Source organism: Arachis ipaensis, chromosome B10 (genome assembly GCF_059453495.1).
Source record: "Arachis ipaensis isolate K30076 ecotype BB chromosome B10, ASM5945349v1, whole genome shotgun sequence".
Classification (NCBI taxonomy): domain Eukaryota; kingdom Viridiplantae; phylum Streptophyta; class Magnoliopsida; order Fabales; family Fabaceae; genus Arachis; species Arachis ipaensis.
This window is the reverse complement of record NC_142435.1, coordinates 996,245-1,020,412: the sequence shown is the minus strand read 5'-3', so window position 1 is coordinate 1,020,412 and position 24,168 is coordinate 996,245. Positions and strand designations below refer to the sequence as shown.

Genomic DNA, 24,168 nt, shown 5'->3' with positions numbered 1-24,168 from the left:
GGATTAAAGTGGAAGAGTAATTTAATATCATGTTTAATTGATTTTTAATTTTTAACTGGTGATGAGTTTCTTTCATGTACAGAAATTTAAGCTACTTTTGTGTTGTTTACGTGCATGATTGCTTTTGAGTGGTTATTGTTCATGCATGCTAAAATCTAAATAAGTACAAATATCTTGATTAGGTCATAGGAGGCAGTAATAATTATAATTATAATTATATCTTATCATAAGATCGAAATAAAATTCTTTGTTGTTAGGAGCAAACGGTGGAAAAGGGGTTTTCGAGGAGGATCCACAATCACAAAATGAAAATCACTGATGGCACATGTCACCCCACATGACAAATTCTGAAAAAGGTGCCCTAAACTTTATGGCAATGTAATTTGTTTACTCCTTCCAGATTGCAGCGTTAGGGTGTAAGTTACCGAATCAAACCGAAATTTATAACAACCGAATAAAAATTAAAAAAAATCGGTTTTTTTTTTTAAGTAAACCGATCGGTTTGGTTCAGTTTTCGGTTGGCTCAGTAAAAACCGAACCGAATCAAACCGCAAAAGTGGTTTAGTAATACATTGAAATGAAAATTTTAAACTTAACAAATGTGTTTGTTTTATCTTTAGTTGTTGAAATGAGTTGAAATTGTGTTAAATTTGAATGTAATGTAATATTATTTCAGTTTATTGATTGTTTTGAACATCATTTTACTAAAATTAATTTTCTATTAGTTAGAATTTAAAAACCGAAAAACCGACCGAACCAAATCGTTTTTTGTTCGGTTCGGTTGTTGTGCAAACAACAAACCGATTAGTTGATATTATGTAAAAACCGAATAAATCAGTTCGGTTGGTTTTTGGTCTAAAACCAAACCAAACCGAACCGATAACACCCCTAACAGCGGTTGCTATCACAGCTAAAATGTGTTCTTTTCTTTAGCTGAACTTTACAACAATTTAAAACTGCCGCAATCTACTGTAATCTTGAAAAAAAAAAAGCACCATATTAATTGCAATTAATAATGTTATATTATGCAACTCCAATTCCGATTATATATTAAACGCATATGATATTATATTGAATTTAATTTAGAGCAAGGATTTTGTTTCCATTTCTTTCGTTCTATTATTTTGGGTGAATTATTTCATAAAATTATTTTTAATATAGAAATGGAGATGGTATTTTGGTTGAATATTGACATTTGAAATGTATTACAGTATTTAGAAATTATTCAATACGTCTCCACGTGTTGGTCAGAATGTTGCTACGTGTTCAACATACTCTCCACGTGTTGCAATACGCCCTTCACGTGTTGTCTTTTCACCTATAAAATCCACCTACTTGTAATTATAACAAATAATTCTATTTCCAACAAAAATACCAATATTTTTTTCATATAAAAAAACATCAGCCGAATTATTTGGTTATTTTTAATAAAAACTGTATATGGTAATAAATTATAATAATAGAGAAACTCTATGTGACCATCAATATTTTACAATTTTAGTCATCGTTTGATTATCATAAATACGAAATTATTAGTTATGTGTGTAAATTTAAAAAAAATTGAGTGCAAATTATATTGATTGTAAATTCTTATAAATATAAATGTTAATTATATATTTTTTGTGTGCAAATACTTAAAAATATGGGTATAAACTATTATTGTCAAGTGTTAGTCTAAAATTATATATGCAAATTAATACAAATTATATTGATTCATATGTGCAAATTTTGATAAATATAGTTGCAAATTATATATTTTTATGTATAAATACTTGTAAATATGAGTGTAAATTCAAATAATAATGCCAATGAGTTATAACTCAAATGGAATAATTTTCTATACCTATTTAGAGATTACGAGTTCAAATCTCTCTGTCTTTTAAAAAATAATGTGTCAAAATATCAGATTATTTTGACCTGCTTCAATAATAGGCCCAATTTGACATACTTTGTGATAATTGAATATATGATTGTTGCGAATAATTAATGGCACTACATAATTGAAGCTTTTTTCTGCTAGCTTGCTGAAAGAAGAGATAGTACTCAATTAGTTTAAGACAGAGATTTTGGCCTTAAATCATTCTGTCATCCTCCTTAATTTCACTCGAGTTGGCTATAAGACCATCTCCAAGTAGGAAACTCATTTCAGTCCTTATTTATGATTCATCTAAAAAGTGACTCCATATCAGATTTTGCGTCATAACCAATAAATAAGAACTCAAAAAATTTCTCTCTTCTCCATTAGAAGGAACTAACTTTAATCTCTATTGTGGTCCCACCTAATTAATTAATTAAGTAATTAAAATTAATATAATTATTATTTTTTTATAATAATATTATTTAAATTTATAAATTCAAAATAATTAAATATTATAAAATATTAAAATAAATAACTTAAATTTGATTAGTATTTTAAATTTTATAAATAAAAATAAATAATCCAACTAAAAATTATTTTATAATATATAAAAATTAAATTTATTTTTTATGTAAAATAAATTTAATTAATTATGATTTAATATAACAATATAAATAATATTTGATATTGATTTAACATAATTATTTATATTAATTATAATTTAATATAACTAATTATTAAATAATTAATATAAATAATTAATTAAATAGATATATAAGTATTTAATATATATATTTAATATATTTTTTATTTTTTTTATTAACTTACCACATGACATGATTTTATTGGTTGTTGCAAGTCCCTGTTTAGAGGGATTCTCAATCTTGATTCCCGTGAAGAGCCCTCTTTTCCTTTTCACTCCAATGGTAATTAAGTCTCCATATGTCAGAAGTTAACATTGGAGTTGCTCTAATTGCAACATGCTTAAACGTATTATTATCTAACTAAAGTTTGAGCCTTGCTAATAAATATTATAATTAAGGGCATCAGTTATGGATAAGTTAAATAATAAACTATTTTATTGGTTCTATTAGCGAAATTTTGATAAATCCATGAATATATTGAAACACTTTGACTTTTTAATTAGAAACAGAAATTAACATCTTAATTAAAGCATATTGGTTAGTCACAAAAAAAAAATAAAAATAAAAGCATATTGGTTGTGAAACTGGTACGTCATTTGAATGGAAAGTCAGTATGAACAATAATAATTACAGCCATTATTAGTAAAAACAAAATAGCTTTTTCTCCTACAAAAGGGGAGAAAAGATAATGAGGTGATGTACTTTGAATTAAAAATAGCAGCTCATATTGATAGGTGGTTCATGGATCGGATTCGATCCGCATATCCGCGGTATTTATCAGAATTTGATCCAAAAATTGCGAATATGGATCTAATCCGCAATGCTTTCGGATCGGATCAGATCAGATCTACACACTAATCGGATCGAATTGCGGATTTTGTGTTGCTAACTGCATATCCGCGTATCCGCAAAAATAAAGAAATAAATAAGTAAATATTCTTTTTATGTTTTATTTCAACTAATAATTATCATATATATTGTATTATTTTAATTTATTATTTAATAAAAGTATAATATTATTTTAAGAGTAAATAAATATATTTAAAAGAATAAAAAAAAAGAATTTTATTGATATATTTTTAATAAAAATAAACTTTTAAAAATATTTTTATGTTTTGTGGATATGTCCGATATCTGATCCGACCTTAAAAACCGCGGATATTAAATCCGATTCGAACCGATAATTTTAGTGCAGATCGAATTGAAATTTTGACCATATCCGATCCGATCCGATCCGATCCACATTCACTCTTATCTCATATTCATAAAACAAACAAAGCTTTTTTCTTCCAACCGAGTTGATGATGTCATCTTTCGCATTAGGTAGCTGTTAAAGTGGGACGAAAGTGTTGGTAGAGACAAACATGATTCAAAGATAAAATATAATATCAGGTCGGATTAGCCTTTAGCCAGTTGGATTAAAAAATATCGTGAAAAAAAAAATAATAATAATAACTTACTCTGTCAAAAAAATCTCATCTTAACAAACGAAGGAAAATTGATCATTAGTTTTTGAGATTATAAAATATTAATTGCATATATATACTTTTGCACTTTCATTAGTACTACTAATTAGGAAAAACTTTATGATGTTAAAAGAACATGACAACATTTTTGGTTAGTTAAGTCCCCAACACAAATAGTGCCACATAATATAATTAATTATTCATGAGGTATAGTATATGATGATAGTAGATAACCTTGTCTTCTAATCATATTATTATATGGGGGTTAATTCCCATTTGTAGAAATAGAGTACATTTATAACTAGTGATTTACTTTTTTATAATTAAAAAAATAGTCACTACTATATTATCAATAGTAAATATTTTAGTTTTGATAATTTTAATTTTTTTTAAAATAATAGTTACATAATCTAATTCAATGTGTTTTATTTTGAATTTGAATTTTTTAAAATTAAGAGATTGATAAAATGATAAAGTAAAAGATTGATCACTATTAAAGTTATAACTTCTATCATTTATAAATTCTACTATCTTAATTTAAAATAAACTAATTTCTTACTTTACTAATTCATTTATTTTAGAGGCTTGATTCCTTTATTTCAACCCTAATCAATATGTTCAATATCCTTTTTGTACCCACTCTCCGAAAAACTTTCTCTACAAGAAAGTGAAATAACCTCGTAACCATAAGCACATGGTCAATTTTAACATGATTATATATTTATATTACGTGTATACTAAAATCAGCCATTAACTAAGGCTGTTAAATGGGTTAGTCTGACTTATTTAAGTTTGGTCTGTTAAGTTCGTGGATTAAATAGGTTAACCGTTTAAGCTTGCTTTATTTGCGAATCATAATTTTTCAGCCCGGACTGTTATGGTCAGTTTGATGGGTTAAACGAGCCAGCCCGTTTATTTTTTATTTTATTTTTTAAAAAATATTTTGACAAAAAATATCACTTTTAGGTCAAAAATCTTTAAACAATACTATTTTTTATTTGATGGGTCGGATTTTCAGTTCGGATCAGAAGAAATATCGGCTAAAAGTACTACTTTTTTTTGAAAAATGTAAAAAAAAATAAATGGGCCACCTGTTTAGCCTGTGGGCTAGCTCGTTTAACCAGTCATTTTTTTGGGGTTAATCGGGCTCAGTCCGTTTAGCCTAAAATTTAAACGGGTTTAATTTTATAAACAAAGTCCGCCTATTTAAATGATTAAATGGGTTGACGCGATAAGTTTGGCTAATTTTGACGACCCTACCACCAACGTCAGTTATAAATATAAAATACATATTGAAATATAAATACACATTAAAAATAAATTAAATCACGTATTTATTTCAACATCATTCATGGGAGAATTAGACTACTATATAATATGTATTCTCTCTCTCATTGTAGAGTAGTGGCAAACCAAGAATTGAAGAAAAATATAAAGCATAGAGATGCTTGTCCCATTATTATTTTTAGCTTTCAAAATCAAATTCAATAATAATGCATGGGCCACAAGAGTGATGAAAGTAAAGAGAAAAATGTCAGAGGTGGGGAGAAATTAAACCATAAACCCAAGTTGGAGTGGAGAGGTTATAAAAGAAGATCTAGAAAGGGAAATGTGATCCATACCTCACCATGACCCTTTCCCTTTTATTTTGCCTTTTCCTTTTCTTTCTTTAACATCTATATAAATATTACCCCAATACATATATACTTTGGGAAGAGTTTCAGGTGTACTGAAAATACCGATGTTCCAGTTATTTTAACCGTTGATTTGAATTATAAAAAATATATATAATATATATTAATTAAAATCAACGGTTAAAACAACTGGAATACCGGTGTTTCCTGATACACTTGAAATTTTTCATATACTTTGTACCATTTTTTTTAACTGCTAAAGGTGGCATTATTAGTTTATAGTAAGGTGTATTTAATTAGTAAACAGTTAAACTATCAAAAATAACAATCAAAAGCTCATTCTTATAATATAAATAATTCTAAACAATACAAGCAACAAATAATTCAATGATTTAAAAAGCATGACAAAAAAATATAATATTTTTTTATAACAGCAAAGAACTTTTATATTTAATTAGTAAATAACTTGTGAATTTGAATAAATAGTTAGAAAGTATATGTAAAAAATTTAGAAAAAAAATTGATCTTTAGATTCATTTCATTTCCTAAAAAATTTTGGTTGTTCACAGAATAAAAGTAAAAAAATAATTATTTAATGTAAAATCATTAAATTTTAGATATGAGAAAAAATATTTTTCTATTAATACTTACAAAAATTAAATTAAAATATTTTTTGAGAATATATATATTTTATCTGGTTATTTTTGTTACATTCTTAAAATTCTTAAAGATTTATTCGTCGTCAATATTTTTTTTTTGGATTATTTTTATTAATATAGTAAAATTTCGAGTACGATTTTAGTAGTTTATTGTTTATAAAAAGAATATATAAGATATGTCACGATCAAGATGCATGAGCTTACTGCAAAATAATTGTAAAGTGTTGTGGTGTTGTTTGATTCTGTAGGTGACATTACTATATATATTGTCTTGTTTAATTTGTGCCATGCTTCTTTAGTTTGCATTGTGTACCCTCCTTCGCGTGCCAATCCCATGTCACCTTTTGGGTACATAACTTTAAAATATTTTGGTTAAATTAGAACATTAAAAGATGAACAAAAATGAAAATGAAAATATATTTAATTTGTTATATCACTGACATAATTACAATGACAAAGTGTAGCTATTAATCTATATCTTAGGTGGCAGGAAACTAGGGTGAGCACGGGTCGGTTTGGTTTGGATTTATAATAAAATTAGAATCGAATCGATCAAATATAATTGGTTCAGTTTGGTTCGGATTTGCATTTTTTTGTAAATATATCCGAACCAAACCAAACCAATTAAGAACGGATTGATTCGGTTCGGATAATTGGGTACCCGATGATTTTGAAATTCATAAAAAAAAAACCAAATTTTTATCTTAAAATTTCAACAAGTATAATAAACATGTAATATCAATAGAAATAATCCAAACATGTTAAACACTAAATACATTAAAAAACTAAACTCATTAAAATCCAAACATATTAATAATGAATAATCATTGTCTAATGGAAAAGTTATATATATATTTTTATTTTTCTTTATTTAATTAATATATGATCGGATTCGCGGGTTAGTTCGGATTCCGCACCCCCAAAATCGATATCCGAACCAATCACTAACAATAATCATTGGTTTGGTTCGAGTTAAATCCGATTACCCGTAAATTTCAGAACCAATTTAATTAATTCAATTCAAGTTTGGAGTTTAGACGAGTAATCAAATATCCGCTACCTGTGCTCGCCTCGTAAAGGAAAGGGTGGTGTATGAAGTATGAACAGAAACACATTCAAATTTTAAATTCATGGTTAGTGAACATTGCAAATGAAACCAAATACAGAGATCATAACTTAAGAAAGTAAAAAAAATGTCAGAATTTATTTTATTTAATATTGTTTTCGATTAATTTATTTTGATTATACAAAATACAAACATTTTAAAATGCTTTTATTACTGACTTTAGTCAAACTTAGATGTATATATATAATAATAATTGTGATATTGTTTTTGGTCAAACATATTAGATAATGGGTGAGGTGGCACGCGGTTTTGCAAAATGGAGGTTAGGAGTTTTTAATTGTAAAATAGCAATGGTGCTGCTGCCTCTGCCGCCATGCAAATTGTGCTCCCATTATTCTTCTATGTCTCCGCTGATTTCGCTCCTTTCCAACTCTAACGATATTTACCCAATCTAATAAAACAAATAGAAATGGTATTTATTTATTTATTTTATAAATATGGAAATTAAAAGCGTAGGATTTTTATTTCAGGTGAAGTTGATTTCACATGAAATTAATATTTGAGAATTGTTAAATAAAAATTTAGTCAAATTAATTAAATTATCTAATAATTTTGAGGCATCAACTTTCGTAAAGTGGACTGCACCTGAGTTTTCGCCTTTTATAAAGAGGGGGTTCTCTCTTCTCTACCGCAATTGTCGCACAAGGCGGTGTCAATTAAGTAAACACACAACAAAAAAAAGTCTACATTCTTCTTCTTCTGAGTGAACCAGAACCAGACCCGACCCGACCGGAATTCCTTATGGGATGCGTCAGCTCCAAGCAGGCGGTCTCCGTCACGCCTGCCATCGACCACTCCGGGGCCTTCCGCCCCAATGCCGCCGACTTTTCCGACACCAACAACAAGAACAACGAGAGGACTGACTCGTCTGTTCTGACTCGGAGTGAGTTGGGCGAGTCAGGTAGGACCAGTTCTACTGCCTGCGAATCCCTCAGCTTCAGGCTCGGAAACCTCCACAAGTACGTCGAGGGAGAGCACGTCGCCGCCGGTTGGCCTGCCTGGCTAAGCGCCGTCGCCGGAGAAGCCATCCACGGCTGGATTCCCCTCCGCGCCGACGCATTCGAGAAACTCGAGAAGGTCCACACATGATAACATACAAAACTGGCCTCAATTATGGTTTATTATCCTGAAATTTGAATGTTGAGCTTTTTTTTGGTGAATAGATTGGTCAGGGTACTTATAGCAGCGTGTTCAGGGCGAGGGAGCTTGAGACGGGGAAGATAGTGGCGTTAAAGAAGGTCCGGTTCGACAATTTCGAGCCGGAGAGTGTTCGGTTTATGGCGCGGGAGATAACCATTCTGAGGAGGCTTCATCATCCCAACATCATAAAGCTGCAGGGCTTGATCACTTCCAGGTTATCATGCAGCATATACCTTGTTTTTGAGTACATGGAGCATGACATCACGGGCCTCTTGTCAAGTCCTCAGGTCAAATTTACCGAACCTCAGGTCTGCTTTTTCCTAATTGTGAATTTCTCATTGTAATTTCTTTGTAGCATTAACAGAATCAGCTGCATTCTGCAGCAATTGATGATACTATGATGTGATTTACAATTGTGTAGCTAAGGTTTAGTAGTTACAGTTGTTTGACGGAGGAGGTTATTTTTGGTGTGCAGATTAAGTGCTATATGAAGCAGTTGTTGTCTGGTCTCCAGCATTGCCATTCCAGGGGTGTCATGCACCGGGATATCAAGGGATCCAATCTTCTGGTGAATAATGAAGGGATACTCAAGGTGGCTGATTTTGGATTGGCCAACTTCTCCAGTTCTGCCTACAGGCATCCCCTCACCAGTCGAGTTGTCACTTTGTGGTATCGGCCGCCGGAGCTTTTGCTGGGTTCAACGGATTATGGCCCTTCTGTTGATCTCTGGAGTGTTGGCTGCGTTTTCGCTGAGCTACTTGTTGGGAAACCTATACTTCAGGGGAGAACAGAGGTACCAAGCTCTTTCAAAATATGTGAATTCCCATTTTATAATGATGCATAGTATAGCAGTGTCGCTATGTTGATAGATGTTACTAGAAGATGGCAAACTTAATAGAATGGATTCTTTGTTAAACTTAAAAGCTTACATCAGTTTTACCATTCAGCCATTGTATAAAAAGATATAAAACAAAAACAACAACAACAATATGACAACCCCTCAACCCTCAAGGTAAGAATGCTTGAGTTTGTCCGATAAGATTCCTTTTAACATTTTGGACCTACTTTTACAAGTGCAAAGAAGTATTGCCAGCAAGGGGCTATAAGATTTCATCAGTTCACAAAGTTGTAAATATTCTCTTTTGGCCTAAAGACCATTATTTTTTTATAGAAGTTACTTGATGGTTAGGTACTTTATTTTTTTTTTATTTTTTTACCATAACTTCATGATATCTAGCAGCTTTGGTATTGGACATCTTTGGTATAAAGCTTGTTTGGTTGCATCATTGATCTCATTGATTGATGCTTATAAATAATGTAGGGCAATTAAAGAGAAATATTGGATTGGATCTGATCAAATATAAGTTGGGTCAGATGAATGCTGATCATATTAAGTTTAATAAAATGAGATGAATGCTAAGCATATTAAGTTTAATAAAATGAATCAATTATGATTGACAATTCCCAAGCTATGTTTGAACTGTTCTTCTGAGAATCTTACACATTGTCATCGTTACACATACAGGTTGAACAATTGCACAAAATCTTCAAGCTTTGTGGCTCCCCGCCTGATGAATACTGGAAAAAGACCAGACTTCCTCATGCGACTTTGTTTAAGCCACAACAAGCATATGATAGTTGCCTCCGACAGTCCTTTAAAGATTTGCCTTCTTCCAGTGTAAATCTGCTGCAAACTCTTCTTTCCGTTGAACCATACAAGCGTGGGACTGCCGCATCTGCTCTCTCATCAGAGGTAGCCTGATTTTATTTTTGTTGGAAATTCCTGGTTTATTGATTGTCTGAACTTTTTTGTTTTATCTGCACACGTTATCTTTTTTCCCTGCTGTTAGTCCTAAATATAAAACTATTCATTATGCATCTACTGTGTTTATGACACTAATTTTTGGAAAGATGATTTCAAATTCTTCTACTACTTTCAGTATTTCAAAACAAAACCTCATGCATGTGAGCCATCAAGCTTGCCGACGTACCCGCCTAGCAAGGAAATTGATGCAAAACACAGAGAGGAGTCAAGGTGAGAACTGATCACTGATCTTCATTATAGTTATTGGTAAACAATGGTTTAGTTGATCATATTTCCTCTAATGCTTCTGGATTATCTCTTATATGGTATACGAGAATATCTGCATGTGCATTTCACTTTGATCAAGTCTGCTACAGTGCTTGGATATCAGCAGATACATCGAACAAAGTTCATGCTTTGCGATTTCCATTCCCTTTGAGCATTATTTGTATATGTTTTAATAATGAAATCATATTGTGATGAACTTTCAGGAAAAAGGTCACTGGACGAGCTCGTGGAACTGAAAAAAGAAAGCCATCAAGAAAGTCCCTTGGATTCAATAAACTAACTCCAGCAGAGGTATTTCTTGATTTCTTACGTTATTATGTTTCTTCTTAAATACACATTGATTGCAGGAAAGGTCTGGTAGTTAAATTAATTCTGACTTAGCATTGCTATTATAGGATTTGGCAAGTCAAACTCAAGCTTCCCAAAAGGTCAATGGTAGATCTGTTTCCATCCTTCAAGAACAAAAGGCTAACACAGGTGAGGAGGAACAAAAGCCAGCTAGTGGTAAACTTGAAGATGCTTCCCATATGAAGAATTCATCTCAAGAAGATATTCCCTTTTCTGGGCCATTACAAGTTTCATCATCAAGTGGCTTTGCATGGGCAAAAAGTCGTAAAGATGACACTTCAATTCGATCCCACTGTCGAACTATTTCGAGAGGACATATTTTCAACCTGTCAGAAACTTCTACACTAAAATCAAGGAATAATTTGGATAACAGAAACCAGGAAAGTAAGGAGTCTTCTGGGAGGCGCACCAACTCTAGGGGCAGCGACCTACTTGACTTATCTAAGATTTCAATGCAGAATCCGTGGAATAGGTTTGATCGCCCAGATTCATTTGATGCTTCCGATGAGTACCATTCGCAAGAACTATCTATGGCACTTTATCATAGAGAAGATTCAGCATCGAAGAGAAGTAATCTGGTAAGTTGCACTTTATCTATGTTATAAAACATGTTTCAATTTTATGGTAGTTTCCCTCACTGTGCTTTGCCTTGCTTGTATCAAACTCTTGAATGATGCGCCATTTTTATTTTATCCTTGCATAGACATTATTCTAATTTGATTTCATCCTTACAGAGTTTTCAGGATCAAGGAGAGAAGGTTGAATATTCCGGACCCCTTCTATCTCAGATGCACACAGTTGATGAGCTCTTAGAAAAACATGAGCGTCATATCCGACGCACAGTTCGAAGATCATGGTTTCAAAGAGGTATATAACTGCCTTTTTACCTTTGAAAGAAGCTACTGGTATAATTACTGCCATTTTTGTGCTTAGACTAGAAATGACAAAAAGAATATAAGCAAACTATACTATTCCAAAGCTAATAATTTGACTTGACATAAATGAAACCACTCTTAAGAAGAACTGAAGTGTGGCATTTCTTGATAATCTGTGATCCCTCGATTGCAGCTAAGAAGCATGGGAAGTAAATGCAAAGTTAGATATAAAGAAGGCAATCTCCAATCCTCCAACTGCACTGCTAAAAGCAGCAAATGAACAACAAAATCGTTCTAACTCGGAGTATTTAGCTCCATGATTTGTTACCAGGAAGCTGGGAGACTCTAACAAATTGAGGAACATGGCATTTTCAAATCAACTTAAAACATCCGATTTTTGGTCATTTTATTCATTTAGTTTAGGTTATAGATGAAAATTTTCTGTATGATTTAAGTTCTTCTCCCTTCTTATAATTAGCCATTGTTAATTGTTATCTAATTTCAAGTCTTGTCTGGCATTTGTATATATTTCAGTTGCCGTGACTGGCTTGAGGTTCTGATGTAGCCATTTTTGGCTCCAAAATGAATCAGATATAGTAATTTCATTATCTGGGAACTCCTAGTGAGCAAGGATACATAATTCTACTAATATCCTAATATATATTGGAAACTGCTGTTTTCTCATGTTTTTAGGATTGCCATTTTAGATGATTTAAATGAAAAAGTTGAAGATAACCAAAATTTCACGCGAAAGATTATAACTTGTAAGATCTTAACTAGCTTGAGCTTAAATTTGACCTACATGCAGGATAAACCGCAACTCGATTGTCGATCTATTTCAGTTATTTCAGTTGATGACACGAGACAATATTGAAATAGGAATATTTTATAAATAACATATACCATTTAATCACTACATACTACAAAGTGTTCGGTAGGTTTGTTACCGAACGGTTTAGAGCTGCTTGTTGGGTGTGAAGGTGGGTCCCAGCCTAGACCTGGATCCTGAGAAGCGTGAGCAGCTGACTTTCCGAGCACTCCTGGAGTTGAAGGGGGTGCCACCTGCAAGGACATTCCGACGCTCAAGTCAGTGGGTGTGGAAGTGGCGGAGAAGTGGGTCCCTCATGGGCAGACCCACCTTCCGCGAAATTTCCCCTGCCAGCTGTTGTCAGGTGAGTTAGCTCCCAGGAGGAAAGGCATTCGGATCGATGCCCAGGCGCGTGGTGCCCCACTGAGCAGTCGCCCGGATCCGGCAAAGGAGCGTGCCGATCGGGTCGGCCACGCGGCCAGATGGGCTGTGCCACAACACAAAGTATATAGACGTATGCTTTTATAATAATGTGTTTCAGCTTTTGTATTTGGCTTTGGTCCCCCTGTTTTTTTTTTCCTTTTTCATGCCTATTGTTAGCCAATATTTTTTAATAGTAAATACTATAATATAAATGAAAAAAATATACATTAAGGACCTTAGGGTTGAGAAGTCGAATATGTCTATTTTAATTTGTTATTGAACTTGGATTATGTATTCTTCCCCAACACTTCACACTGTAATTGTAATTTGTGACTTTTACCAACTTCTATCATATTCTTTATTTGTAATTATAGAGGGATATAATTTGGTGATAAACCCATGATTAGATTATAGATACTCTCTATAGTTTCACCATGAAAGAAAGAAAGAATTATAGGCAATAATAAATATCAAGGTAGACGTTTGAGAAAGTCCAACATTTTAGTTACAGGGCCACACGTTTTGTGTTGACTAAGTGATATGTCATCAATAAAACGCTACATGCACAAAGTAGAATTCGAACTCTCAACTAGATCAATATTATTTTTATATAAAATTAATAGTTAAAAATTATTAGATAATTTATTATATTTGACTAAATTATTATTTAATGATTTATAACTATTAATTTTACATAAAATAATTGCACGTAAATTTCTATTATATTAGATGACTTTTTAGTGAAATAAAAGTATAGTTAGAAATATGAGGTGTTATTTCTATTCAATTTATGGTAAGGGAAGCTATATTAGGAAGAAATTATTAATTACCACGATAGCTAGTAATGTTGACGAGGGTTAGAACGAGTATATAATGTCATGTGCAAGGGAATAATTATATAAGATAATTAAATAAGATAATTATATAAGATAATTAAATATTTGATTGTATGGCACGTGGAAGGGAATCTGAGGTAGGAAGGAGCAGGTGAGGTGGTATCTGGTTTGCGCACCAGAAAACGGTTTCAGTTTGCATTGTGTTCCATGAATTCCTCTTTCACGTTTCCATGCATTTTTTGCATGTTATCGTCCTCAGCTCGTCCTCTTCGTCGTCGTCGTCGTCGTTGAAAATCATACATTAGGTCACACTTCCTTCTTCTTCTTCTCACTCATATCATCATTATTCCCCTTTCTCACTACAACACTATCTTTCTTCAATTTCCTCCTCTATTATTCTAATTATTATTTATCATCTCTCACCATTTCCATTACCCTTTCATAACCCCCTTTTTTACTTACAAATGTATATATTTATATCTCTCTAGAATTTGTTGGCAATAATTAATATAATCACCTTCTTTTTGTACGGGATGATTAATTTGCATAATCGATATTGAGAAATTGGACAAGATTGGGCGATTCATTTGGAAAACGAGTCGTATAGAATGCCAGAGTATTGATTTTGGATTCAGGGATTGGAATTTTGATCGGTTTGGATCCCAGAGGGGAAGAAACAGCGCCATCCCATGGCGCTGTTCAAAAAGTTCTTCTACCGGAAGCCGCCGGATCGACTCCTTGAGATCTCCGAGAGGGTCTTTGGTACGCATGCATTCCCCTTCTTACATTTTTCCAATTTCTTATTTGGATGCATTTCCTTCTGATACGTTACGTTTGTTCTTGGTTAATTTTGGAACAATGCATATGTATGTAGATTTATATACGTAAATGGTAATGTGGTAGTTATAGTTATTACAATGCAGAGTCTAATGTTCCATTGAGTTGAGAGCTATTGTTATAATGTGCTTCTAAGAATGGAATGGATTGAATTTTGTTGCATTCATTCCCTCTTCTGTTTGGGGAAGCTGGATATGGGGTTCTTCAGAGTGTGATAGATAGCATCTGGAATCGGATACTAATTAAGGGTTTAACTACTACTTTACAGAACATATGATGATACATCAATTATTCATTGAATGATTCTTGCAGTCTGATAGTAGAGTTTGGAATGACAGTTTGCATGGTGGCTTTGTAGTTATAGATTTTGATAAAAGTCTTAAGGCTGTAATTTGCTGGCTCTCGAGCATGATATTATTGGTTGTGGTTAAGCAATCCAACCCAATGAGAATTTATATGCTGGAATAGGGGATAGTCATATATATCTTGAATAAATAGAATGGTTAGTCTATTTGTTACTGCATCTTGATATGAAATCTGTATTGTTCCTGTAACCACCATGTGCCAGCTTTATAACATTTATTTATGTGGTGTTTTATACTTCCATCTCTTTCTTCATTGAAGGTTTTTTTTTTTTTTCTTTCTTTTGCTGTAGTTTTGGAAGGCATTCTTTAAAGTGGAATATAGGTTAAAGACTTCAATGGAAATAAAATATTGAATGTGGATATTTGTTTCTTCTGGTCACCAACTACTTTATTGCCATAATATGTTACCACTGAACCTTCTCTCTCTTTTTTTCTTTGTTTCTTCCCCATGGTTGTGGTAATTCTGGAAGATATGCTTTAAAGTTAAGACCATTACACATCAGCATGTTATCGAACTCAATTTATTTTTTCTTTGTGAGACTATTGTTCCTAGACAACTATATTTATTTATGCTCTAAGATAACTGCTTCAATTAAATTTTAGTAAACTAAAGAAGGTATTTGCCAGCTTGAATTAGTTTATCTGATATGCACTTAAGGTCTTTGGATTTTTAAGATTCTGGTTATAATGAAAATAGAACTCTTGTATTACATAGTGCAGCATGTTACTTATATTTGTTATGTATTTTTTTCAGTATTTGACTGTTGCTTCTCGGCGAATGTGTTGGAAGAAGAAGCATACAGAGATTATATAGGGGAAATAGTAGCACAGCTAAAAAATCAATACTTTACAGATGCTTCAATCATGGTATTCAATTTCAGAGACCGGGAAACGCGGAGCCAGATGTCAGATGTGTTGGCACAATTTGCCATGTTGACGGTTATGGAGTACCCTCGGCAACATGAGGGTTGTCCGCTACTCCCTCTGGAGATGGTGCACCATTTCTTCCGATCAAGTGAAAGCTGGTTGTCTGTGGAGGGGCAGCATAACGTGGTGTTATTGCATTGCGAAAGGGGGGGTTGGCTTGTCTTGGCGTTCATGCTAGCAGGCTTTCTTTTGTACAGGGGGCAGTATACAGGGGAGTTGAAGACTCTTGAAATGATGTACAAGCAAGCATCTAGAGAAGTCTTACGACTCTTTTCTCCTTTGAATCCCCAACCTTCTCAGTTGAGATATCTCCAGTATGTTTCCAGAAGACATTTGGGTTCTGAGTGGCCTCCACAAGAAACGCCCTTGCTTTTGGACTATTTGATCCTCAGAAACCTTCCATTGTTTGATGGTGGAGAAGGTTGCAGGCCTATTGTTCGTGTCTATGGTCCAGACCCTACAAGACCTGCCAATAGTAGCTCTAACATTCTTTTCGAAACTCCAGGTTCCCTCATTCAACACTACCCGCAGGTGATGTAAAATTATGTTATTCTTCAATTGATGAGAATTCATTCGATATCATGTCTTCTAAGAAATTTTAACCACAGGCAGAATGTACGCTCGTGAAAATTGATATCCATTGTCGTGTTCAAGGGGATGTTGTTCTTGAATGCATACATTTGAGTGAAGATTTAGTTGGCGAGGAAATGATTTTTAGAATAATGTTTCATACTGCATTTGTTCGCTCAAACACATTGATCTTGAGTCGTGACGATATTGATATTGTGTGGGATTCAAAGGAGCAGTTCCCCAAGGACTTTAAAGCAGAGGTAATTTTACCTTTTATTTATTGTAAGTTTGTTACTACTTTTATGTTATGTCATCGTCATTAAAACCACACTCGTATTTGCATCAGGTGCTTTTCTTGGACGCTTATGCTCTTGTACATAATCTATCCCCAATCAACGTAAGTCGAGATGTAAATGACAGTGAAAGTGATTCACCTGATGAGTTTTATGAAGTGGAAGAGATCTTTACGAATGCAATTGATGCACTTGAAGGTAGAGGAGAGTTTGGTTCTCCTATGGTCCGTGATGATAGAAGTCATATAGACATTTGGAAAGATTCTTCAGATCCTCAAGCCTCTACTTCAGATGATGGGAGTCACCAACAGGAGGTTAGAAGGGTAGAATTCGATCCTCAAGCCTCTACTTCAGATGATGGAAATCACCAACAGGAAGTTGAAAGGATAGCCTCTATTTCAGATGATGGGAATCACCAACAGGAGGTTGGAAGGGTAGAATCCGATCCTCAAGCCTCTATTTCAGATGATGGAAATCACCAACAGGAGGTTGGAAGGGTAGAATCCGATCCTCAAGCCGATCCTCAAGCCTCTATTTCAGATGATGGGAATCACCAACAGGAGATTGGAAGGGTAGAATCTGATCCTCAAGCCTCTACTTCAGATGATGGGAGTCACCAACAAGAGGTTAAAAAGGTAGAATTCGATTCTCAAGCCTCTACTTCAGATGATGGGAATCACCAACAGGAGGTTGGAAGGGTAGAATCTGATGTTAACATAGTTAAAGACATTGTTATTGATGATGTCAAATACAAGTTTCAAGAGATGACAGATTCGGATCCTCATGAGGTTAAAGACATTGTTGTCGATGAAGTGGAGATTAAGTCGAATTCAATTGCAGATAAAATGAATTTGCAAGATGAGGTGACAATTATGCACAAAAATTTTGATGAAAAAGAGGAAAAGCATGATCTTTCTATGTCACATTCTGATCATAAACTACATTCATCTACTGAAAAGAAGCATCATTCTCCCAAGTTAAAGATTAAACATCATGAACAACATAGTCACGAACAACATGGTGATGAGGCAAAGCATAACCACGAACAACATGGTGTTGAGGCAAAGCATCACCACGAACAACAGGGTGTTGAGGGAAGACGTCATCATCAGGAACATCATGAACGTCACCCTGAACATCATGGTCACGAGGGAAAGCATGCAAAGGCAAGTGTAGCAGCTAAGTGGATTCCAAGTAACAAGGGTTCTTACCAGGATTCAATGCATGTATATTATCCAGCGTCAAGCCCCCATTACGTACCAACGAGTCCTCGAGGAAGGTCTCATAGTATTTCCCATCTTTCTGAGTTGAAAAGTCCTAAAGGGAGGAGCACTTCAAAATCTTTAGAACATATAGAACTTGATACTACCTCTCCATCGTCATCCTCACCTTCAGTTAAAGACCCACCTCTTGAGTCAACCACTCAAGAACCACACCTTACTTCAAATCCAATACTTCTGCCAGTACCTCCTCCACCCCCACCCCCACCTCCATCTAGTAGACTACCTACAACTCCTCCCCCTCCGCCTCCACCCCCACCCCCACCCCCACCTCCATCTAGTAGACTACCTACAACTCCTCCTCCTCCTCCTCCCCCTCCACCCCCACCCCCACCTCCATCTAGTAGACTACCTACAACTCCTCCTCCTCCTCCTCCTCCTCCCCCTCCACCCCCACCCCCACCCCTATCTAGTAGACTACCTACAACAACTCCTCCTCCTCCTCCTCCTCCTCTCCCACCCCCACCCCCTTCAATATCATCTTTTGACCATAGAGACAAGTCTGTTTATCCATCCGTATCTGTAGTTGGGGAATTATCAAATGTAGTCTCCCTTTCTAATTCACCACCACCATCATTAACAACACCACCCCCTCCACCTCCACCACTACCACCACCTTTTTCAAAATATGGAGTTCCAACAATTCCTCCATCTTCCCCTCTCTATATTCCTTTTACACAAGAAGATCCTAGACATCTTCCCTTGCCGACCTCCACTACATTGTTTCAAATTCCACCACCACCACCTTTACCACCATCATCCTTGACTTTACCATCCTTCACTAATGTAGATAGTAATCCACCACCACCCCCTCTTTTACCTGAATGTCTACCAACACAACCTCCATCTCCCTTGATTACATGTCCACCACCGCCACCGCCACCACCGCCACCACCACCACGGCCTCTACCCCCACCCATTTCAAGTAGGGCTTCACCGCCACCACTACATTCTTCTCCATTAAATGAATTACTTGAAACACCACCACCACTATTTCCTTCATCAAGTGGAGCACCACCTATACCACAACCTCCTCCACCAACACCAGCACTTCCTTCATCAAGTGGAGAACCACCTGCTCCTCCATCAAATGCACCACTATCAACACCACCATCCCCTCCGTTATCAAGTGGAGCACCACCACTACCATCACTACTTGCTTCATCAAGTGGTGCACCACCTATACTACCACCAGCTCTTCCTCTATCACACGAAGCAGCAGCACCACCACCATCACTTCCTTCGTTAAGTGTAGCACTACACATGCCACTACCTCGCCCTCCTCCACCAATTTATAGAAATCAACCTCCTCCACCTCCTCCAATGAATGAATCACCCTCTCCTCCACCCACTCCTCCGCCTACTCCTCCGCAACCTCCAATGCATGCTATATCCCCTCTGACAATGCATGCAGCACTATCTCCTCCCCCACCTTCTCCGCCACCTAGTGCTCCTCCCTCACCTCCGAAGCCTGCAGCACTACCTCCTCCACCACCTTCCACGCATGCAGCACTATCACCTTCGGCAGCTCCGAATCATACAACACCACCTCCAATGCATTCAGCACCACCACCTCCGCCACCTCCTCCCCCACCTCCAACGCATTCAGCACCACCACCTCCGCCACCTCTGCCACCTCCTCCCCCACCTCCAATGCATTTGGCACCACCACCTATGCCACCTCAGATGCCTGCAGCACCACCTCCTCCCCCACCTCCAATGCATTCAGCACCACCACCTCCGCCACCTCCTCCCCCACCTCCAATGCATTCAGCACCACCACCTCCGCCACGTCCGCCACCTCCTCCCCCACCTCCAATGCATTTGGCACCACCACCTATGCCACCTCAGATGCCTGCAGCACCACCTCCTCCCCCACCTCCAATGCATTCAGCACCACCACCTCCGCCACCTCCGCCACCTCCTCCCCAACCTCCAATGCATTTGGCACCACCACCTATGCCACCTCCGATGCCTGCAGCACCACCTCCTCCGCCACCTCCTCCCCCACCTCCAATGCATTCAGCACCACCACCTCCGCATGCACCACCACCACCTCCGCCACCTCCGATGCATGCAGCACCACCTCCTCCTCCGCCACCTCCGCCGTCTACAATGCATGCGGCGTCACCTCAGATGCATGGAGCAACACCTCCTCCACCACCTCGGGTAAATGCAGCACCACCACCTCCGCCGCCTCCGATGCATGTAGCGCCACCTCCAGTGCGTGGAGCAGCACCTCCTCCGCCACCTCCTCCACCTCCAATGTCAGGAGCGCCACCACCTCCAATGCCCAGAGCGCCACCACCTCCACCACTTCCAGGAAGCCGCGGCCCACCTCCGCCACCTCCAATGCCCGGAGTGCCACCTCCTCCACCTTCTTCAATTCCCGGAGCACCACCGCCACCTCGAATGCCCGGAGCGCCACCACCTCCACCTCGAATGCCCGGAGCACCACCGCCACCTCCGATGCCAGGAGCGCCACCTCCTCCACCTCGAATGCCCGGAGGGCCTCCACCTCCTCCAATGCCTGGAGCACCTCCGCGAGGACCAGGCCCTCCTCCGCCTCCTCCTCCTGGAGTTGGTGGCCCAGGCCCACCTCCGCCTCCTGGTAGTGCTCCAGGTGGTGGACCTCCACCGCCTCCGTTGGGAAGAGGTGGTGGAGCTGCTAGAGGGCGTGGGCTCACACGTAATACAGCGATGCCTCGACGATCCCCCTTTAAGCCTTTGCATTGGAGTAAGGTTAGCAGGGCAATGCAAGGGAGCTTATGGGAAGAATTGCAAAGAAGTGCGGAACTTCAAACGTAATCATTTGAATTTCCATTCTCTCTCTATATAATTTCAATTTCAATATCCTTTCCTTAATAGTGTATTAATTGTTTGTTTTACATTCAATCTTAGTGCACAAGAGTTTGACGTTTCAGAGCTGGAGAAGCTTTTTTCTGCAAGTGCTCCAAAAGCTGCTGATAAATCTGCCAAATCCAAAGCTGCTGCACCCAAAACTGATAAAGTCCAGTTGGTATTCTCTTCTTCTATATATGAATACTCTCGAAATTCATTTTTCATGTTTGGTTTTCACTTATTCAATTCTGTATTTGTACTCTTAATTGAAGATCGATTTACGAAGGGCCTATAATACTGAAATTATGCTCACAAAGGTTAAGATGCCACTTCCTGACATGATGGTAATTAAGCTCATTCTTTTCATATAGGCTCCCTCCAGTACATTTTTCGCTTTCTTTCCTAACAAGTTTAATACATATTCTCAGGCAGCAGTGCTAGCCATGGATGAGGCAGTGTTAGATGGTGATCAGGTGGAAAATCTCATCAAATTTTGTCCTACTAAAGAGGAGATGGAAACTTTGAAGGTGATGGCCTTATTAAAAATATATGCATAATTTCTTGGATCTTGTTATGATGGCAATGAGGGGATCTTGCTTCTCTGGCATTTGATGTTCTTATTACTATCACATTGCCTATAGACAAGGCTTAGCTTTTGTAATTCCTTGGATTTTGTTTTCTAATTTTGGTTCATCTTGATTATGCTTATTTAGGGATACACTGGTGACCCGGAGGCTTTAGGAAAATGTGAACAGGTGTGTTAATAAGTTCTTTCAACCAATGTATCATTATATATAGAGTAATCGTGAAAAGAAAATTGTTCATTGAGGGGAACATATATTGAACTTATAAGAGGTTCCTCTGTTAATTGATAAGCTAATTGATTCAAGTGTTTGTGTCTTCAAAAATTGACTTATAAAAAAGGCTATTTTGGTATTTGTTAGTTCAAGCTAAGGACCAGCCTGTGTAATATTTTCATGTTCTTGTTATGCTTCAGTATTTTATGGAGCTGATGAAAGTGCCAAGAGTGGAGGCAAAATTAAGAGTGTTCTCTTTCAAGATTCAGTTTGGGACACAGGTTTGCTGATTCTCAAGGTGTTTTGCCTGAATTTGTTTTCAATTTGGTTTTTCTTGTTTCACTTCACTTTATTTTTTTCCACTTGATGCAGGCTGAAGACTTCAAGAGCAGTTTAAACACTGTGAACTCTGCCTGTGATGAGGTACTTGATAATTTGCTTACAAAATTAATAAAAGTTTTTCTTTTCTTGTATTTTTGTGGACTGGTACATTTTGCTTTGATAATAGGTCCGAAATTCAGTTAAACTGAAGGAGATTATGAAGAAAATTCTTTATTTGGGAAACACATTGAATGAAGGCACTGCAAGGGGTATGTTCTTTAACTATCTTCTAGAACCAATTTCAATCATGATCACAAATTGAACTGATAGTAGGTGTGAAAATATTTGTATTTGCATGGTACAGGAGCTGCAGTTGGGTTCAAGTTGGATAGTCTCTTAAAGCTTACTGACACTCGGGCTACTACCGGTAAAATGACACTGATGCATTATCTTTGCAAGGTATAAATTCCGTTTGCAATGCATAATCTAAAGAATTTTGTCAGAGTACAATAAAGGATGAATCATCTACCAAAAAATGCTTATTTAAAACTGCAGGTCCTGGCTGAAAAGTCTCCATCACTCCTTGATTTTCACCTTGACCTAGTTAACCTGGAAGCAGCCACTAAGGTGATGATTTGTTTTTGGCTCTTGTATCCACATCATGGATAATGCAATTGCAACATATATATATTGATTAGGATACCAAATTTTGCAGATACAATTGAAGATGTTAGCAGAAGAAATGCAGGCACTCATCAAGGGATTAGAAAAGCTTAAACAGGAGCTTGCTGCATCTGAAACTGATGGCCCCGTGTCTGATGTTTTCCGTAAGGTGTTTAGCCTTTTATGTCACTTTTTGTCTTTGATTGTATCATATCATATATAATAAAATTGATGACAAAGAATTCTTTTTCAGACACTTAAAGAATTCCTTTCTATAGCGGAGTCGGAGGTGGAATCTGTAACAAACCTATATTCTTCAGCGGTAATCTGGTTAAACCATCATTACTAGTAGAATAATGCATAGGACATGTATAAAGATTTTGTAATTTGTGTGTGGACAGGGTAGAAATGCAGATGCACTTGCACTATATTTTGGTGAGGATCCAGCTCGCTGTCCATTTGAGCAAGGTAATAATGCTTACTCTTGTTCTTGTATCAATGAGAGGACTTGGTTTGCCTTGGCTTAATGTATGTATTTCATTGTTGATTGATTACAGTTACTGCTACTCTCTTGAATTTTACAAGACTGTTCCGAAAATCACATGATGAAAATGTCAAACAAGCGGAGGCAGATAAGAAGAAAGCGGAGAAAGAGGCTGAAATGGAGAGGGAGAAGGCTAAAGCCGGGACGCCAAGAAAGGGAGATGGCCAGACGCCGAGGAAGTTTGATAGAGACATGGATGGCCAGACGCCGAGGAAGTTTGACATGGATGGCCAGACACCGAGGAAGTTCGACATGGATGGCCAGACACCGAGGAAGTTCGATAGAGAGATAGATGCGGAGACACCAAGAAAGGGTGACAAAGAGATGGAAGAAAGCTGAGAAAGCAAAGGAGAAGAAAGTATCCTCCCTTTTCCAAGATGGACAAGTCTATTTGGCCTCTTAAGGCTGGCGAAATAGCTAGCCACTTTGAGAGCTTCTGAGATGATTCTCTGATGGCATGTTGTTGAATCAGAATTCCATTGATCATCATCATCTATGGCTCCACACTCTGGTGATCAGCGCGGGTTCTTCAGATGCTAATGAATATGATGGACGGATGTAAGAAGAAGAAATCGGCTTCCGCGTTCATCCTTCCTGCACCAGAGCCTCATGCCTTGGGATTGTGAAGCACCAAAATCCATCTCATCAGTAGTACCATGAAACCTTGTACAAAGTTGTAACCCCCCCCCCCCCCCATTACTTTAGGATCCAATTCTTTCTAATGTAACATAGAAATTAGAGATTTTGGTAGGATATACTTAAGATCATGTTGTATAGGTGTCAGATTAAGAAACAGAATTAGAAAATCAGGTCTCTGTACT

The 24,168-nt window shown here is 36.6% G+C and overlaps 2 protein-coding genes across 3 annotated transcripts; both read left to right on the top strand.

Moving 5' to 3' along the window:
- The first annotated feature begins 7,609 nt into the window (after positions 1–7,609).
- Positions 7,610–12,526, top strand: LOC107622695 (protein IMPAIRED IN BABA-INDUCED STERILITY 1). Of its 2 annotated transcripts, XM_088502818.1 has the most exons (10): positions 7,610–7,862; positions 7,996–8,464; positions 8,551–8,835; positions 9,003–9,320; positions 10,053–10,280; positions 10,468–10,562; positions 10,823–10,910; positions 11,015–11,545; positions 11,702–11,834; positions 12,036–12,526. In XM_088502818.1, the coding sequence occupies exons 2-10, from the start codon at positions 8,129–8,131 to the stop codon at positions 12,053–12,055; spliced, it is 2,034 nt and encodes a 677-aa protein (XP_088358944.1). In that variant the 5' UTR covers positions 7,610–7,862; positions 7,996–8,128; the 3' UTR covers positions 12,056–12,526. The 2 variants fall into 2 exon arrangements, with proteins under 2 accessions (XP_088358944.1, XP_016180161.1); XM_016324675.3 differs by lacking the exon at positions 7,610–7,862 and having other exon boundaries at positions 7,991–8,464.
- Positions 12,527–14,598: 2,072 nt separating this feature from the next.
- On the top strand, positions 14,599–24,132 carry LOC148578919 (formin-like protein 20). The gene is made up of 20 exons (XM_088501802.1): positions 14,599–14,671; positions 15,866–16,569; positions 16,647–16,868; positions 16,955–17,125; positions 17,537–17,846; positions 18,291–18,524; positions 18,729–20,985; positions 21,083–21,200; positions 21,295–21,366; positions 21,451–21,549; positions 21,736–21,777; positions 22,020–22,100; positions 22,192–22,242; positions 22,328–22,409; positions 22,505–22,599; positions 22,696–22,767; positions 22,856–22,972; positions 23,057–23,125; positions 23,205–23,271; positions 23,361–24,132. The coding sequence occupies exons 1-20, from the start codon at positions 14,599–14,601 to the stop codon at positions 23,684–23,686; spliced, it is 5,262 nt and encodes a 1,753-aa protein (XP_088357928.1). The 3' UTR covers positions 23,687–24,132.
- The last annotated feature ends 36 nt before the right edge of the window (positions 24,133–24,168 follow it).

Bases quoted from the DNA above. Each gene is read 5' to 3' on its own strand.
- LOC107622695 (XM_088502818.1), top strand. From the start codon at position 8,129: ATGGGATGCGTCAGCTCCAAGCAGGCGGTCTCCGTCACGCCTGCCATC. The intron at 10,281-10,467 runs GTAGCCTGATTT...TACTACTTTCAG, and splicing joins CATCTGCTCTCTCATCAGAG to TATTTCAAAACAAAACCTCA. The intron at 10,563-10,822 runs GTGAGAACTGAT...ATGAACTTTCAG, and splicing joins AAACACAGAGAGGAGTCAAG to GAAAAAGGTCACTGGACGAG.
- LOC148578919 (XM_088501802.1), top strand. From the start codon at position 14,599: ATGGCGCTGTTCAAAAAGTTCTTCTACCGGAAGCCGCCGGATCGACTC. The intron at 18,525-18,728 runs GTAGACTACCTA...TATCAAATGTAG, and splicing joins CCCACCCCCACCTCCATCTA to TCTCCCTTTCTAATTCACCA. The intron at 21,778-22,019 runs GTGTGTTAATAA...GTTATGCTTCAG, and splicing joins CTTTAGGAAAATGTGAACAG to TATTTTATGGAGCTGATGAA.